Source organism: Mustela erminea, chromosome 4 (assembly GCF_009829155.1).
Source record: "Mustela erminea isolate mMusErm1 chromosome 4, mMusErm1.Pri, whole genome shotgun sequence".
Taxonomy (NCBI): domain Eukaryota; kingdom Metazoa; phylum Chordata; class Mammalia; order Carnivora; family Mustelidae; genus Mustela; species Mustela erminea.
The window spans coordinates 148,073,324-148,088,056 of NC_045617.1; the positions used below are offsets into that span (position 1 = coordinate 148,073,324).

The 14,733-nt window shown below is 47.8% G+C and overlaps 1 protein-coding gene and 1 long non-coding RNA gene across 2 annotated transcripts; one reads left to right on the plus strand and one right to left on the minus strand.

The window, feature by feature from the left end:
- Window positions 1–926: 926 nt before the first annotated feature.
- LOC116589259 lies at window positions 927–5,346 on the plus strand. The gene is made up of 3 exons (XR_004285274.1): window positions 927–974; window positions 2,919–3,541; window positions 4,564–5,346. It is a non-coding gene; the product is annotated as an uncharacterized LOC116589259 (long non-coding RNA).
- Window positions 5,347–10,151: 4,805 nt separating this feature from the next.
- H1-1 (H1.1 linker histone, cluster member) lies at window positions 10,152–11,188 on the minus strand. The gene has a single exon (XM_032341288.1). The coding sequence runs from the start codon at window positions 11,124–11,126 to the stop codon at window positions 10,479–10,481; it is 648 nt and encodes a 215-aa protein (XP_032197179.1). The 5' UTR covers window positions 11,127–11,188; the 3' UTR covers window positions 10,152–10,478.
- Window positions 11,189–14,733: the final 3,545 nt, after the last annotated feature.

Below are 14,733 nucleotides of genomic sequence, written 5' to 3' on the forward strand. Positions count from 1 at the left end.
ACATTTATGACATAGGAGGCCATTATATTTTCTTTGGATAACAGTAAAATATAAGGAAGAAATGGATTTGCTTGGAGTTTTTCATATTTAGCTTAGCACATCTAGCCAACACAGACATCAGATTAATTACTAGTTCTATTGAAGTAAAAACAGGCATTTTGGAAAAAAGGGGGGTTCCGCTTTTTTAATTTTTTATACTCATGTAAAATAATACCTTTATATAATAAAACTTAAGCATGAGGGGAGCATTTATTTCTAATATCTATTTTAAAATTACACAATAATCTAAGTGATGATGCACATGGTTTCATAATTAGGACATTCTGATAGAATCAACTCAGTAATACAACAAAAACTTCATGAGTGTCCAAAACCATACATATTTTAAGAAACCAGTTCTAAAAGAGCCAGTATCAGGAATATTGTAAAATGAATTGGGGCAGCTAGAATAGTCTGTATTTTCTCCTGACAAAACAGGTGAGTGACTCTGGCAGTTCCTGAGAACATTCTCTGAAACTAATGGCATGTCCATAAATGCTTAATAGTCAGCTCTTGAGAAGACAAACAAGGAACCCCCCCCACCCACCCACACACAGACAAAACCCCTTTACCCTGTAGCGCTCGCCCTTTTCTGCAGTGCACCTGTTCCCGCACAGTGGGTGTCACACTAGCCGGGGCGAAGTGCGGTGGCGGTAGCAGAGCGAGGCCCAGTAGCCCACGACGGAGTCTCGCCACTCCATGAGCCGGGAGCCTCCCGGTGGGTGAGGATAGTAGTGAGGTAAGTAGGAGGTGTGGGGGATCTGTTGACTTTTCTTCTTCTTCTTTTTAAAGAGTGTGTGAGTGGGAAGGAAAGGCAGAGGCAGAGGGAGAAGCAGGCTCCCCACCGAGCAGGGAGCCGGATGTGGAGCCCATCCCCGGACCCCAGGATCAGGACCTCAGCTGAAAGCAGACATTTAACTGACCGAGCCACCCAGGTGCCCTTAACTTTGTTTTTCATATAAGCTATTTAATTGTAAATGTATTTAATTTAATTTGTAATATTCATTGAGTTTAAACAAGCAGCTCACAAAAATGCCTGAAAGCTTAGCAGTTGGCCCTGCTGAGCGACGTGAGCCGCCCCCACTCGGCGGCTTTGTCCTCCTCCTTCTGTGTAAACGATCTAGTCCTGTGACATGGGGATGCTCTGAAACTCCAGTGGGCAGCCAAGAATTCCAGACCCGTGAGACATGAAGCCGACCGTCAGAGATCTGTGGCCAGGACGTGCTGGAGTGGGTGTCCGAGCCCCAGTCCTTGTGTCCCCTCACCACCCCCTCTGGAGTCCCAGGCAGTTCCCATCGCCTGCATCCGGTCAGCTGGCCAGCAGGTGCTCCCTCAGGGCGTCGGGTTCTGGAAGTAGCTGTCCTCTGGTGGTCTTCCAACCCCAGCTCTGTCCTGGGGCAGGAGGGCCTGAGGAGCCAGGTGTCTTTCCAGGGCCTGGTACTGAAGGCTCTTTTTAGGTCTGATGAGTTCCGGGGAGGATGGATGCGGTTTCAGCCTTGGGGGATCCGGAGGGGCTGGACAGTGACGTAGGAGGTACAGGGAGCTGCCTCACAGGACATTGGAGTAAAATCTGAAAGAGGGTGAGGGAATGAGCTCTTGTGCTTTCTGGGCAAACCATTCCAGGTAGACGGGATGATCCATGCGAAGGCCCCAAGGCAGCTCTGTGCTCCCGAGGCTCCTGGGAAGGGCAAGGCCCCAGGCTGCTCCTGGAGGCGCGGTCACGGTGACAGTGTGAGGTGCTGGGGGCGTGTGTGGGTGCAAAGACATCCGGCTGTACAGAGCAGTGTAGTTTGCTGAGCGCAACCCATTAAGTATTTGTGAAATCAGTTTAAGGGGCTGCTGCCGCCTTTTTATGAGAGAACAGAATGTAGAGAAAATAGCACAGAAAAAGTAAAGTTAGGGTAAGTATTATTTATTGAAATACTTGTTTTGCTTTTGTGTCTTTGCTGTGACATGTAGTTCTTACCGAGTAGAATTATGAAAAAAACAGAATTTTGAAAGGCCTGGCCCTCAGACCTTGTAGGAACACTGGGTTTTCTGCTGCACGAGGAGGGAAGCTGATGGCAGGATTTGAGTCAGGGGACACGAGAAAACACCTGCTCGTTTTGTCGGGAGCAGACTTAAGAGGATGGTGGTAGAAATAGGAAGACCAGTTGGGAGGCTGTTGCCACGGGTCCAGGGGAGAATTAAGGCGATGGAGGGACCGTCTGAGGACAGGGGAGGGCCTGTGGGTGCAGCATCTGGAGAAAGACTGAACGATGGGTGTTGGACATCTGTGCGGCATTGTAAGTCAGCAACTTCTAGAAGGCGTATGTAGTATTAACCTTACCCAAAGAGAGGTCTGGCCTTTGCCCCTAGCTGCTGGGACGTGATCCAGAGGCCCTTGGAGAGTGCCTTTGTTTACCTGGCGGTCTTGGCCACTGGACAGTCAACAGTATAATTCATAATGGGAGCTTTGGACCACACAGGATCTGCTCCTCCTCTGGGGGGCTGGGACGGCGGGTCAGCCCCGGGACATCAGTGGTGGGGCTCCAGACCCGTGAGAAAGTACCTTTCGGTGTAAGCCACCAGGCCGTGGGGTTTTGTTGGGGGCACACAGTGTGATAGAAAAATGGGCAAGAGATGCAGAGGAAAACCACGCATCTGCCACGATGGAGAACATTGAAAAAGACCAACAATTTTAATTAAAAAACAAACCCAAAACTAGCAGGATATGAAACAGGGATTTTCATCTAAATTTGACTCAGTATTAGGTGTGGGAGGGTCATCTGAATGTTCATAACTATGGCTTTCATTTTCATTTTGATTTCAGAGCAGGGAGAAGTGGTACAACCACTTTGGAAAAGGTAAGGGTTTGACCCAGTGATTTCTGACTCTAGGAATGTAAACACCGTCGCGTCCGCACAGGCGCCGAACCACGTGCAAGAGCGCTCGTGGCACTGTCATCCCTGAGAAAGAAACAAATGTTAGTCGGCAGCGGAACAGACGCCTAAGCTGGGGTATGGTCACAGAATGGAAGCTGATAGGACACAAACGAGTCACACCTCTGCACAGCAACACAGATGATACACAGATGAATATGCCAAACCTGATTTTCTGCGAGAAAGACACCAGGCACAAAAGACTGCTTGTAGTTTGATTTCCATTTAATTAAGATCCCAAACCAGCTGAACTGAATGACTGTCGGACATCGGGAGGACGGACATTGAGGGAGGACGGACATTGAGGGAGGACGGGGCGCGGTGAGTGACAGAGCGGGGTGAGTAGCAGTCGGCGGACGATCTGTGCTCCGACCGGCGTGTGCTGCGGGGCCGTTTACTCCGCTCATTCAGTGAGCTTTACAGTGCTCTTTCGTCACGTTTTGTTATGATTTTCTCTTTGTAGGTTATGTTTCCTGATTGAAAAAGTTTAAAGAAGGTTGGGATCTTCTAAGGACTCTGTTTTCCATGAGAAGAATTTTCAGCACCAGAATGAACTTTAAAACCTCCAGTTTGCTTTCTAGGTAGGTTCAGGAGCTGCTTAACTGCTACTCACTGTTTTCGTCTCTCAGTATCAAAATGAATGAATGAATATTTGCTGCACAACCATGGAGTGTGTAGCATATTAGCAGCTTTATAAATAAAAGGATAAAATCAACCCACAAGTTTTTGGGGGGAGCTGCTGCCCCCATTAACTGAATCCTATTTCCAGTGGTCCCCGTTCTGTGTGGGACATGGGATAGTGCGGATCTGTGGGTCACTTCCCACGTCACTTGGCTTTACCTAAGAGCAGCCAGGCAGCTCTGGGTTCTCTAGGGGCAGAGGGTCTACACATGCACACCTGGACCCTGTGCCCTCTCTGAAGAATTAGCAGATACGTGAGCGATCCTTTAAAAAACACCAAACCCTATGTGAGTGTGGAAGAGAGTGGCTGCTTACAAAAGCTCCTTCATCTTCAGTGCACGGGAATGAGGATACCTTACCTGCCTCCTTAACTGTTTCCTCTATAGTTAGGATTCCCCATGTGGAAAGGGACGGTGCCCTGTAAAGAGTTTGGAGGAAAGAGTGATAAATTGGTTCAAAGAGAACACCCACTGATTCTAAGATCATAAAACTTAATCTAGTTTCTTTCACTCATTGACCTTGAATGTGGCCCGACATACACGCTGGGTGAAAGCACAGGGCTCTGAAGCTCTGGTGGGCCCTTCTTAGCTGGTGGGGCTGCTGGGGCCTGAAGTCAGAGCTCAGCGCTCCTTGCGGCTCGCCCGCATGGAAACAGACGCTAACGCACCTCCGAAGCTTGTCTAGCTTTAAGCATTCCACAGTTCTTTGAAAAGCTGGAATGGTCATGATTGCCCTAAAATTGGAACTTAAGGACAGGAAGGGTGGGTGATCTTTGCCCTCTTTTGGGAAGGATTGTCAGTCCTCAGTTAACACAGTGTGGTGCCACTGCTTGGACAGAGGGACTGAGGCACAACAGGAAGTCCAGAAGTCAACAACACAGGAATTTTGTATGCCATAAAGACAGTACTTTTTTTTTTAATAGGTTCCACACCCAGTGCAGAGCCAAAGGTGGGGCCTGAACTCATGACCCTGAGATGAAGACCCGGTCTGAAATCAAGAGTTGGACGCTCCACCGACTGAGTCCCCCAAAAGCCCCACCGATAGCCTTTCTCATCACTGGGAGTAAAGACGGACTTCATTAGTGTGAGACGATGGAATAGCCGTTTGTAAAACACCATATATACCAGGATAAACTCCAAATAGATCAAAGATTGACATGTTAAAAAGAACAGAATAAAAACCCAGATGAGAATAGAGGTGAATTCCTTTGATTCTTGAAGTGGCAAAGACCCTTCTTAATATATTGCTCAAAATCCAAAAGCTGTGAAAGAAAATATTGACACATTCAATTACTGAAAGATAAGGCCGGGTAGCAACATTTATCAAAGTTAAAAGACAAAGGACTATCTGAGAAAACGCCTGATACAAAGGGCTCAGTTCTCTGATACAGACACGGAGCTTCCAAAACCAACGCGAACTATTGTTTTATACATTGTGTATCACGTACCTGTGGGAGGAGATGGCCACAGGTCCAGGACAGACTGCTAGGTGAACAGCGGGAGAGAACTTGTATGCGTTCTCCTGTGAGAAGACAAGGAAGAAAAGTATGTTCTGTTTCTGTTTCCATAGACACTGGAAAGGGAACTGGGTGGCCAAGGTCAGTGACGTGGAAGTGGACTTCTCAGTGTGGATCTCTCCACGTAATTTTGATTTTTGTAGCAAACTATTTATTTTAAAATGAAATAAAATGGATGGTGACCAATTAGAGTTGAAGTCCACTCACATTTCTGTCTTCAGGCATTTGTATTTAAGATTCCGTGATGATGATTTTACTGTAAACTGCAGCTTGCAGTGTTGCTGTTTACCCCGGAATCCCACTCCTGGAAACCCATTCTGAGACACCCTTGGAAATGACCATGTAGTTTTTGCTAAATAAAATTTTAAGTCCAGCAGGCGACTGGTGAGATCAACAATGGCGCACACGTGATGGGATCCTGGGGGAGCTACTGGGCCAGCACTGTACTCGGTCACCACGTAGTAGGCAATACTTGTAGTTTAACCTAGTTCTGTTTTTCTTTTTTTTTTTTCTTAAGATTATTTATTTGACAGAGAGAGAGAACACAAGTAGGCAGAGAGGCAGGCAGAGAGTGAGGGGGAAGCAGGCTTCCCAGTGAGCAGAGAGCCCGATGCAAGGCTCGATCCCAGGACCCTGAAAATCATGACCTGAGCCAAAGGCAGAGGCTTAACCCACTGAGCCACCCAAGTGCCCAATCTAGTTCTGTTTTTGTCCACAGAGTAATTTTACCCCTTAGATTTGCACGTACACATTGTCAAAGATCTGAACAATAAGTCATAGTGTAAAGAATAGAACAAACTCACCCCCCGCCCCCCAACGTTCCTCCTTTTCCTTTGGGCACATAGCACGGGCAACCTGCAGCATCCAGATGCGAGATTTCCCCTCTGCTCTTTTTCCCATTTGTGAGCAAATGTAGGACTTATACAGAGCCAAGGTCATGATTTGTCCTCAGTACTTTAAAGGGCCTGCACTGATCACCCATCAGTCCTGGAATCCTGTAACTCCTGTGCTTTGTGCATCTCTTCTTTCCTTTCAAAAGTCCCCACAGGCAAGAACAATGCAATCAATTAGCAAATAATAGAATTTGTATGTCACCTCTTACCCATCTGTTTCTGGAAGACGTGGGACAAGGAGATGGATTTCAAGTCTCTCTACTCTCTTACACAGATGTTAGATCTGATTCTGTGGTCAGAACATCAAAACAGCAGATTCTTGGGATTGTGAAAAAACCATAAAGGAGCATCTTAACACTAGTTTTCAGATTTGTGACCCCAATAAGATACACAGTCTTCTTCATGACCCAGCGCAAACATACTTATGCCTAACGACGTAAGGGCCCCCAACCTAAATCCCAGGAAGCCTTATCTACCTTTACAGGTTGGCACACTCTAAGATGTTCTCATCTCTTCCTGACAGTCCATGAAAATCACTGCTCTAATGCAACTTTTACATTAGCAAATGGAAGCACAGAGAATAGTCGCTCAGTTTTATCAGTGATAAATGGTCAGGACTAGCTATCCTCTGCCCTTGATGTTTAATGCCTCAGGACAATATTTTCCCCTTTATACCTTTCTCTACCAAGGTCTCCCCTTGCTGACCTCACCCAGGTTCATGGCTTTACTTGCCATCCATATACCAATGATTCCCAAATTTATACTTCTAGCTGAATTCAATTCCATCCTCCCCAAAACTATTCTCAAAGCTAGCAGTCACCTCCATACTACTGATCTACATAATTACTTAACTAGTCTCAGGCCTGTACTCAGTTCAGTCAATCAGCAGCATTTGAATCCAGTTGCTAACACCTCATCCAGCTGGTAATCTCAGGGACTCAGAATTTTGATGGGGGAGCAAAAGGCTGGCTAAGGACAAAGCAGAAGCTGGCACCCTACTCCCCTCCCCAACCTTTGTGACATCTGTGACAGTCCTCAGGCCCTCCTGGCTGCCCTAAAGGAAGAACCAATAGCTAACTTGTAGAGATCACAATCTTGCAAGACCTGAGACTCCCTCCGCTTAAAAATGTCCTAGTGATTTACAAGAAAGAGGCTTTCTTACCAACAGCCTAACTTCCAGAGACCCAGAATTCAGTTCCTGAAGCCCTAACATTGCCCTCCCCTCCCTAAAATGGAAGGAGACAGAGGTGAAAGGAAATGTCAATCAAGCTGAATTTCTTCTAAACCGAAAGCTCACTGACAAGGACATGTAACAGCAGAAATGTGGCATTCCACCAGGAAGCTCCCAACTGGTACCTCATTAGAGAAAACAAACAAAACACAGCTTGGCTTGACAATAACCAGGCCTCCAATATCCTGAAAGTTTTTACCATGTCAGCCCTTCTGAACACCCCCTTTGTCCTCACCTCCCCAACTCCCCAATATATAATCACCACTCCTTGGGGTACAAGGCAGCAGCTCTTTCTGCCCACGGGCCTGTCCCCGCACTTTAATAAAATCCCCTTTTTGCACAAGAGACGTCTTAAGAATTCTTTCGTGGTCGTCGTCTTAAGAATTCTTTCGTGGTCGTCGGCTCCAGGCTCCAGACCTCACTTATATTCTAAACATCATCAATTTGACTTGCCCTCCTCTAGCTCTACCTCAGCACACCTGCTTCTCTCCTATTCGACCTCCTTAGAAAAACACATATCTTTTTCTAGTTCATTCTTTCAGTCACATTGAGTTTGAAAAAAATTATATATCAATATAATTAAAATCTAAAAGCTATTGAAAAATTTTCAAACAGCAAACTTTGAAGGTATTTAAAATAATGAAGATGCCCAAAATTAACAAATATCCCAAAGGACAAACAACAGCTTAAAACTAAAAACTAAAGAGGAATTCCTACTAAATTATTTACTTTGGAAATTCTTAGCAAATGCAGTACAAAAGGGAAATAAAATGCTTGGTATTCACATCAAGGAAGATAGAAAAACCAACAAAAGTTATTTTGGTGATGACTAGGAAAAACTCAAGGGGCTTTATTCTAAAAAGTAGCAAGAAGTGGGATTATAGAAATTGGTAAATTCACTGGATACAATATATCAATACATTTCCTCCTTCCTAGCAATTGAGTCCTAAAAAAAGGAAATGAGGGCCTTCCATTCACAGTAGAAATAAGCATATAAGTTAATAAGAAAACATGACTTATACAGAGAGATCAGTAGAAAAGAAGAAATCCCATTTGAGACTTTAATAACAGAGGATATACAGTGGGAGGAGGGGATGGATTATTTAATAAATTGTGTTAGAACAACAGGCCATCTATCTGGGAGAATATAAACTCGGATTCTATAAAAGTGCATAAAGTTTTAGATGGGTTAGTGACTAAAATAATTTTAGGAAGCAATTTTGAGAGGAAAACCTAGGCTGTTCAGTTTCTTAACCAAGAATGGAAATCTAGAAGCTTTATAAGTTTCTAACATTTAATATTTGGAATTTTATATAGATATCTATATTTAAATGGAAAATTTACCATAAACAAAATATAGTAAAAAAAAAAATGCCAAAAATTAGAAAACTATCTGCCACAGAGGTGATAAGTAGTTCACTACTATATAAAAAACCTCAATGGGACAAGAAAGACAAACTGCCCAATGAAAAAAATTAGCAAAGGGATAAGCCTGCATTCTCTGAAAAGTGTATTCAAATGACCAATAAACCTAAAGAAAAGATATATACAAATGACCGTGATCATGCCCATCAAGGTGACAATATGAAATAATCTTCCACCATTTAGACTGGCAAAAATTGAGACCACACCTTGATGGCCAGAATGGGTGGGGGGAACTATTTTCAGGACATGTCAGCACCAACTGAAATATAAAATGCACTCTGATCTAGCAATTTCAGTGCTGGAATTCCATTGCACTGCACCACAGTCAGCAACCGTAAATGTTAACAAGTGTCAATGCTTACCAACAGGAAATGGACGAATAGCTTGTTACTCCATGTGAAGGACATTAAAAATAGAATTTGACTTGAAAGAATTTTCAAAAGGTTTCAAGAAGGAATGTGTATAAAGCTACCGTTTTGTAATTAGCTCTGACTGAAAACCAGATGAACCATCATACATGTATATGATAGGTGCTCCTAGATGACTGAGTTCAAAGAAAACATTAAATAGCTACGTGCCTGCGTGGAGCAGAGATGTGAAATGCCTGCACGGCAGACATCGGATAGTGGGAGACCAGCAAGAGAGGAGGAAAATATCACCTGAAAAATGGAACAAAGAGTATGCAGGGACGTGTGTAAAAAATAAGGCTTTACGACCAATTGAGCTGATTAGTAACCCTGGCTCACCATATGTTGTTTTCTCCTTGGAGGTGAAAGACGTGATTAAAGTCTAAATCCTAGAATTAAATTTTAAAAGCCTAAAGAGACAATTCTGCAAGTGTCCTTTCCTACCTAACATGGTAGCGCCACCAGAATGGGAAACCCTGGGGGCGATAAAATACGCTCTAAGGTACAGAGTGGATTTGCAAATACTACCCAATCAGGGCAGTTTTGTTTTCTAGATCTACAGAAGCCCGGTAAGGGGCTTTGGGGCTTAGTCTCCCAAACTCCGTCGCAGTCAAGCTTCGTTGTGACCAGCACTAGATATTTGGCGGCAGCGCACAACCCGACCCGCGCGAAGGCACCGCGCCTGCAAAAGCCTGCGCTTCCAGAGCCCGGCCCGAGGCGCTGCCCGAGGCCTGCGGGGCCTACCTAGTGGGGCTCCTCGAGGACACCAACCTCTGCGCCACCCACACCAAAGCTCATCACCATCATGCCCAAGGACATCAGCTGGCGCGCCGCATTTGCGCGCATTTGGTCAAGCATTCGGTTTCACTGGTTACCCCAGGAGCACTTCTCAGAGAAGCCTAAGTCCATAAAAGGCCGCTTAAAACACTATTGTCCCAAATACCACAGGGCTCGGCTGTTAACCCAACTAGGGCAATCGACAGGTGCGCCCGCTTCCAGCTGGGGCCGGGGCTTCTGCCACGACCTTAGTCTGCGTGGAGGAAAAGGTGTGGATTACAGCACAGCCGGGGACCATTAGCTCCCCAGGTATTGCTGACACGGTTAACTAGGCGAGAAAGCACAGTAGGCCGCTGGTTGCCAAACCTTAAGTGTCGCCTAGGAAGGTTAGGCACATCAGCGAGAATACAGGAAGTCTCTAAGAAATATAGGTGTGGGGTAAGGATTAGCTCAAAACCGTCCTCACAAGTGGGTGGCAACTCCACGTGGGAGCCGAGATACACGCCGTACTAAAGCTCTTTCCCCTGAAATATGTTGGTGGCTCTTAAAAGAGCCGTTGGGTTACTGGAACAAGTTCCAACTGCAACTCTACTTTTTCTTGGGTGCGGCCTTTTTGGGCTTCGCAGCCGTCTTTGGCTTGGTCACCTTCGCCTTGGCCGCTTTGGGCTTCACAGCCTTGGCTTTGGCGGGGCTCTTGGCCACTTTCTTGGGCTTCACAGCCTTGGGCTTCTTGGGACTCTTGGACGGCTTCTTGGCCACAGCCGGTTTTTTGGCCTTTTTCGGAGTCTTGACCGCCTTTTTAGTAGCCGCTGTGACCTTTTTAGGTTTCTTGGAAGCGCCCGTCACCTTGGCTTTCGCCACCTTTGGGGGGTTGGCCTTGACCTCGCCGGAGGCCGCCTTCTTGTTGAGTTTGAAAGAGCCCGAGGCGCCGGTGCCCTTGGTCTGCACCAGGATGCCCTTGCTCACCAGGCTCTTGAGGCCCAGCTTGATGCGGCTGTTGTTCTTCTCCACGTCGTAGCCGGCGGCCGCCAGCGCCTTCTTGAGCGCCGCCAGGGACACGCCGCTGCGCTCCTTGGAAGAGGACACCGCCTGCACGAGCAGCTCCGACACCGAGGGGCCCACGGACTTCTTGGCGGTGGCCGCAGCCTTAGCCGGCTTCTTGGTTTTCTTGCCGACGGCCGCGGGTTTCTCGGGGGGAGTGGAGGCGGCCGGAGCGGGCGGCGCGGTCTCGGACATGGTGAGAGCGGAGCGCAACCAGCAAGCTACCAGGACCTGACAGAGCACGAAGACGCCGGCGGCCCCGGCGCGGCGTATTTATAGGGCGGGGCCGTGCTGTGATTGGTGCTCGCCCGCGCCCGCCTCTCGCCCCCTAGCGCCCTCCGCGCCACCGCCCTCAGCGCGGCCCCGCCGGGACCTTGCGGCGGCTCCCCGGTCGCCTCCAGCAGACCGCACTTCTGGGCGGGCAGGGGTCGGGCTCCGCAGCCTGGTAACGTCGGAGGCTGCCACCGCCCTTTGCAAAACAAGCCTTTTCTTCCGGGGCGGAGGAAGAGCTGTTTGTCCGGGAGGCACCCAGACAGGAGTCCCGGGCGGTGTCCGGAGGGGCGTGCGTTCCCAGCCTGTGGCGAACGTGAAATGGCCGGGGAGGGGAAGAGGCCGGGGGCCAGCCCTCGTCAGCGCCGTTGCCTTTCCCGGCGACGCCGAAGAGGGACACCCCTGGTCAGGACCTTTTCTGCGTTTTGTTTCACGAGCGCACAATTAGACCCTCCTGCAAGTGCAGAACAAGCTGTTGCCACCGTCCCGTGCGCTTGACCCGCCCCCGAGGCCTTCCCGGCCTTCCCACGTGCCCCCGCGCGGCCGACGGGCTACCCTGGGCGCAGTCGCGCTCTTCCCCCGCACGGCAGCTCCCAACCCCACCCACGAGGGGCGTTCGGGAGGCGCGGGCCGGACTCAACGCTCCCCTCCCTTGCGCCTCAGGGCGACAGCAAGAGGGCACGGCTCCCGTGACTTCTGCGGGGAGCCCTCCTGTAACTTCTTTGTGGCTGTACGGGGCATTTAGACGAGTCAGCAGGGCTCCGGTGATTCCCCAGTGCGAATCAAAGGAGAGAATAAAATGCTTTTTCCAGGGCCGCGCCCGGGAGCCCACACGCCCCGCCACAGGCTCGGGGACGTCGCCTGGGGGCCGAGAGAAGGCAGTGACGTCTCCTTCCCGCGCCGCGCTCCTGAAGTTCTCAAACAAGTCCGCGCCGCCTAAGTAACGCGAGCTTCCCGGTTTCCCCCGAATATCCGATGGCCCGAGTACTAGCGGGCGGCCGATACTGGGATGTTCCCACCAGCATCTTCACAACCACTCCCAGCTACTTCCCATTTTCCCGAGTCCGTGTTTTCAAACGCAACCTGTAATTTCTACCAATTTGTAAATAGAACAATGGGTACTGGGCGTTTGAAGGACACTCCATTACAACAGGTGTACAGCCTTCCTCCAAGACAAGCTTTCATAAGTGAACATCTGGGAATCAAACTTCTTAGTGTAATAAACGGGGACTCTAATTAAACGCAGCTTTTTAAAAGGAAACACTTGTTTCGGGGATTTCTTACCGTTCCAGCCTCCTGCGTATCCATTGGATTAAATAGGCTTCAAATAAAATACGAACGGTCCACCCAGATGAAGGATGCTAGATTTCTTACTGGCTGTTCAGTATAAAAGTACTCAACCAATGAAAAGGTAGAATCTCGCCTACCTACTCTTACAAAACGGTCACATTTGGTGTTTTTAAGCTCGAAAAATTTTAAGAACTATAAGGTTAGGTCTTGGCAATGAGAAGTTGGCCCTTCTTGTGTCTGGGAATCCTGTTGATTGCGCTGAGTACACGCCTGCTCCGCAAAGTTCACAGAGGTTGGTACTGGAGAATTTAGTCACTGATATTTTACATCTGGCAGAATATACTCTAGACGTGAGAAAATATAAGATCCAGAAAGCTCCAAGTTTAGAAGTCAGCATTAGTATTTAACAGAGGTAAAATGGGATTGGGAGGGAGACAAACCATAAGTGACTCTTAATCTCACAAAACAAACTGAGGGTTGCTGGGGGGAGGGGGGTTGGGAGAAGGGGGGTGGGGCTTTGGACATTGGGGAGGGTATGTGCTTCGGTGAGTGCTGTGAAGTGTGTAAACCTGGCGATTCACAGACCTGTACCTCTGGGGATAAAAATATAGTATATGTTTATAAAAAATTAAAAATTAAAAAAATATTTAACAGAGGTGCCCGATTACTGGGAATATTTCTGTAAACTCCAGTGTAATTTTACTATGGTTCAGTTAGGATTCAAAGGAGTTCCTTCATGTAAGCATTATAAAGGGATCTCATTTTTGAAAAAGGTTTCAGAAACTTATAATATGATAGGGGATTGTTGGGGTTATTGAAAAGGGAGAAAAAAGAGTACATTATCGGGGGCAATATTTCTCAAATTTCTCCCCCAAAACTACAGAAATATAGAGTTTTGAACTACAGTAGCAACGAAGTAAATGTTTAGCTTTTCGAAAAGGTAATGTTCAAAGCACTGTATCCAGACTACGAAAATCAGATGTGAAAGGAACAAAAACCTGAAGAAACGGGATAACGTGATAGCCAATGAAATTGCGCCGATGTTGGAAAGCTAAAAGATAGACCAATCAGCCTGTAACCTTATACGTCAGCATTTTCCTCATCCAATCACTACACTTTGCGTCCTATAAATATTGGCAGGAATTCTAGGGCAGTGTGTTGGTGAGAGCGCGCTGTGTTTCTGTGCCTACTATGGCTCGCACGAAGCAGACGGCGCGCAAGTCGACCGGCGGCAAGGCCCCGCGCAAGCAGCTGGCCACCAAGGCGGCCCGCAAGAGCGCGCCGGCCACGGGCGGCGTGAAGAAGCCGCACCGCTACCGGCCCGGCACGGTGGCCCTGCGCGAGATCCGGCGCTACCAGAAGTCCACCGAGCTGCTGATCCGCAAGCTGCCGTTCCAGCGGCTGGTGCGCGAGATCGCGCAGGACTTCAAGACCGACCTGCGCTTCCAGAGCTCGGCCGTCATGGCGCTGCAGGAGGCGTGCGAGGCCTACCTGGTGGGGCTCTTCGAGGACACCAACCTGTGCGCCATCCACGCCAAGCGCGTCACCATCATGCCCAAGGACATCCAGCTGGCGCGCCGCATCCGCGGCGAGAGAGCGTAAGACGCTACTGTTTTTTTTTAAACTTCAGCCAAAGGCTCTTTTCAGAGCCACCCACGTTTTCAAGTAAAGTGGCTGTAAAATAACTACCAACGAAACAGGTGACTGAGTAGCTATGCACTTAGGAAGAAGGGATATCGGTTGGCAACACTAGAGTGGGTTACAGATCCTTATTTCTGCGTAAGACATCCCCGGTGTATGCACACAAAAATAACCCTTTACAAGGTTAGAAGATACTGTTCATCGAGGTCCTGAGGAACCGTCAGCGTTTCAAGAGGGGCATGAAACAGTTGGCTATTTGAAGGGCATTAAATGGGGCCTCCTGAGCATTTCTAAAACTAACAGGAATAGAGGAATTTCATCACAGGTATTAGAAGTAAAACACCTGAAAGAAATCTGGCTTATCACTAAACTACTCAATTTATATTTCTTTGACCTTGATATTTTTGCCATTACTGAAATTACTGCAAAACAAGCATTTTTATGTAAGTATTCTATTAGATTATTTTTTGAATCCTACATGAGTTTATCATAAACCTAGTTCGTTAGAACAAGGTAGTCCAATTATGGGAGTAAAGACCAATGGTCAAGCTGCGTTCTGCACCCGCCCTCCCGGAGTGTCTGGGGCCTGGAGGCGGGACTA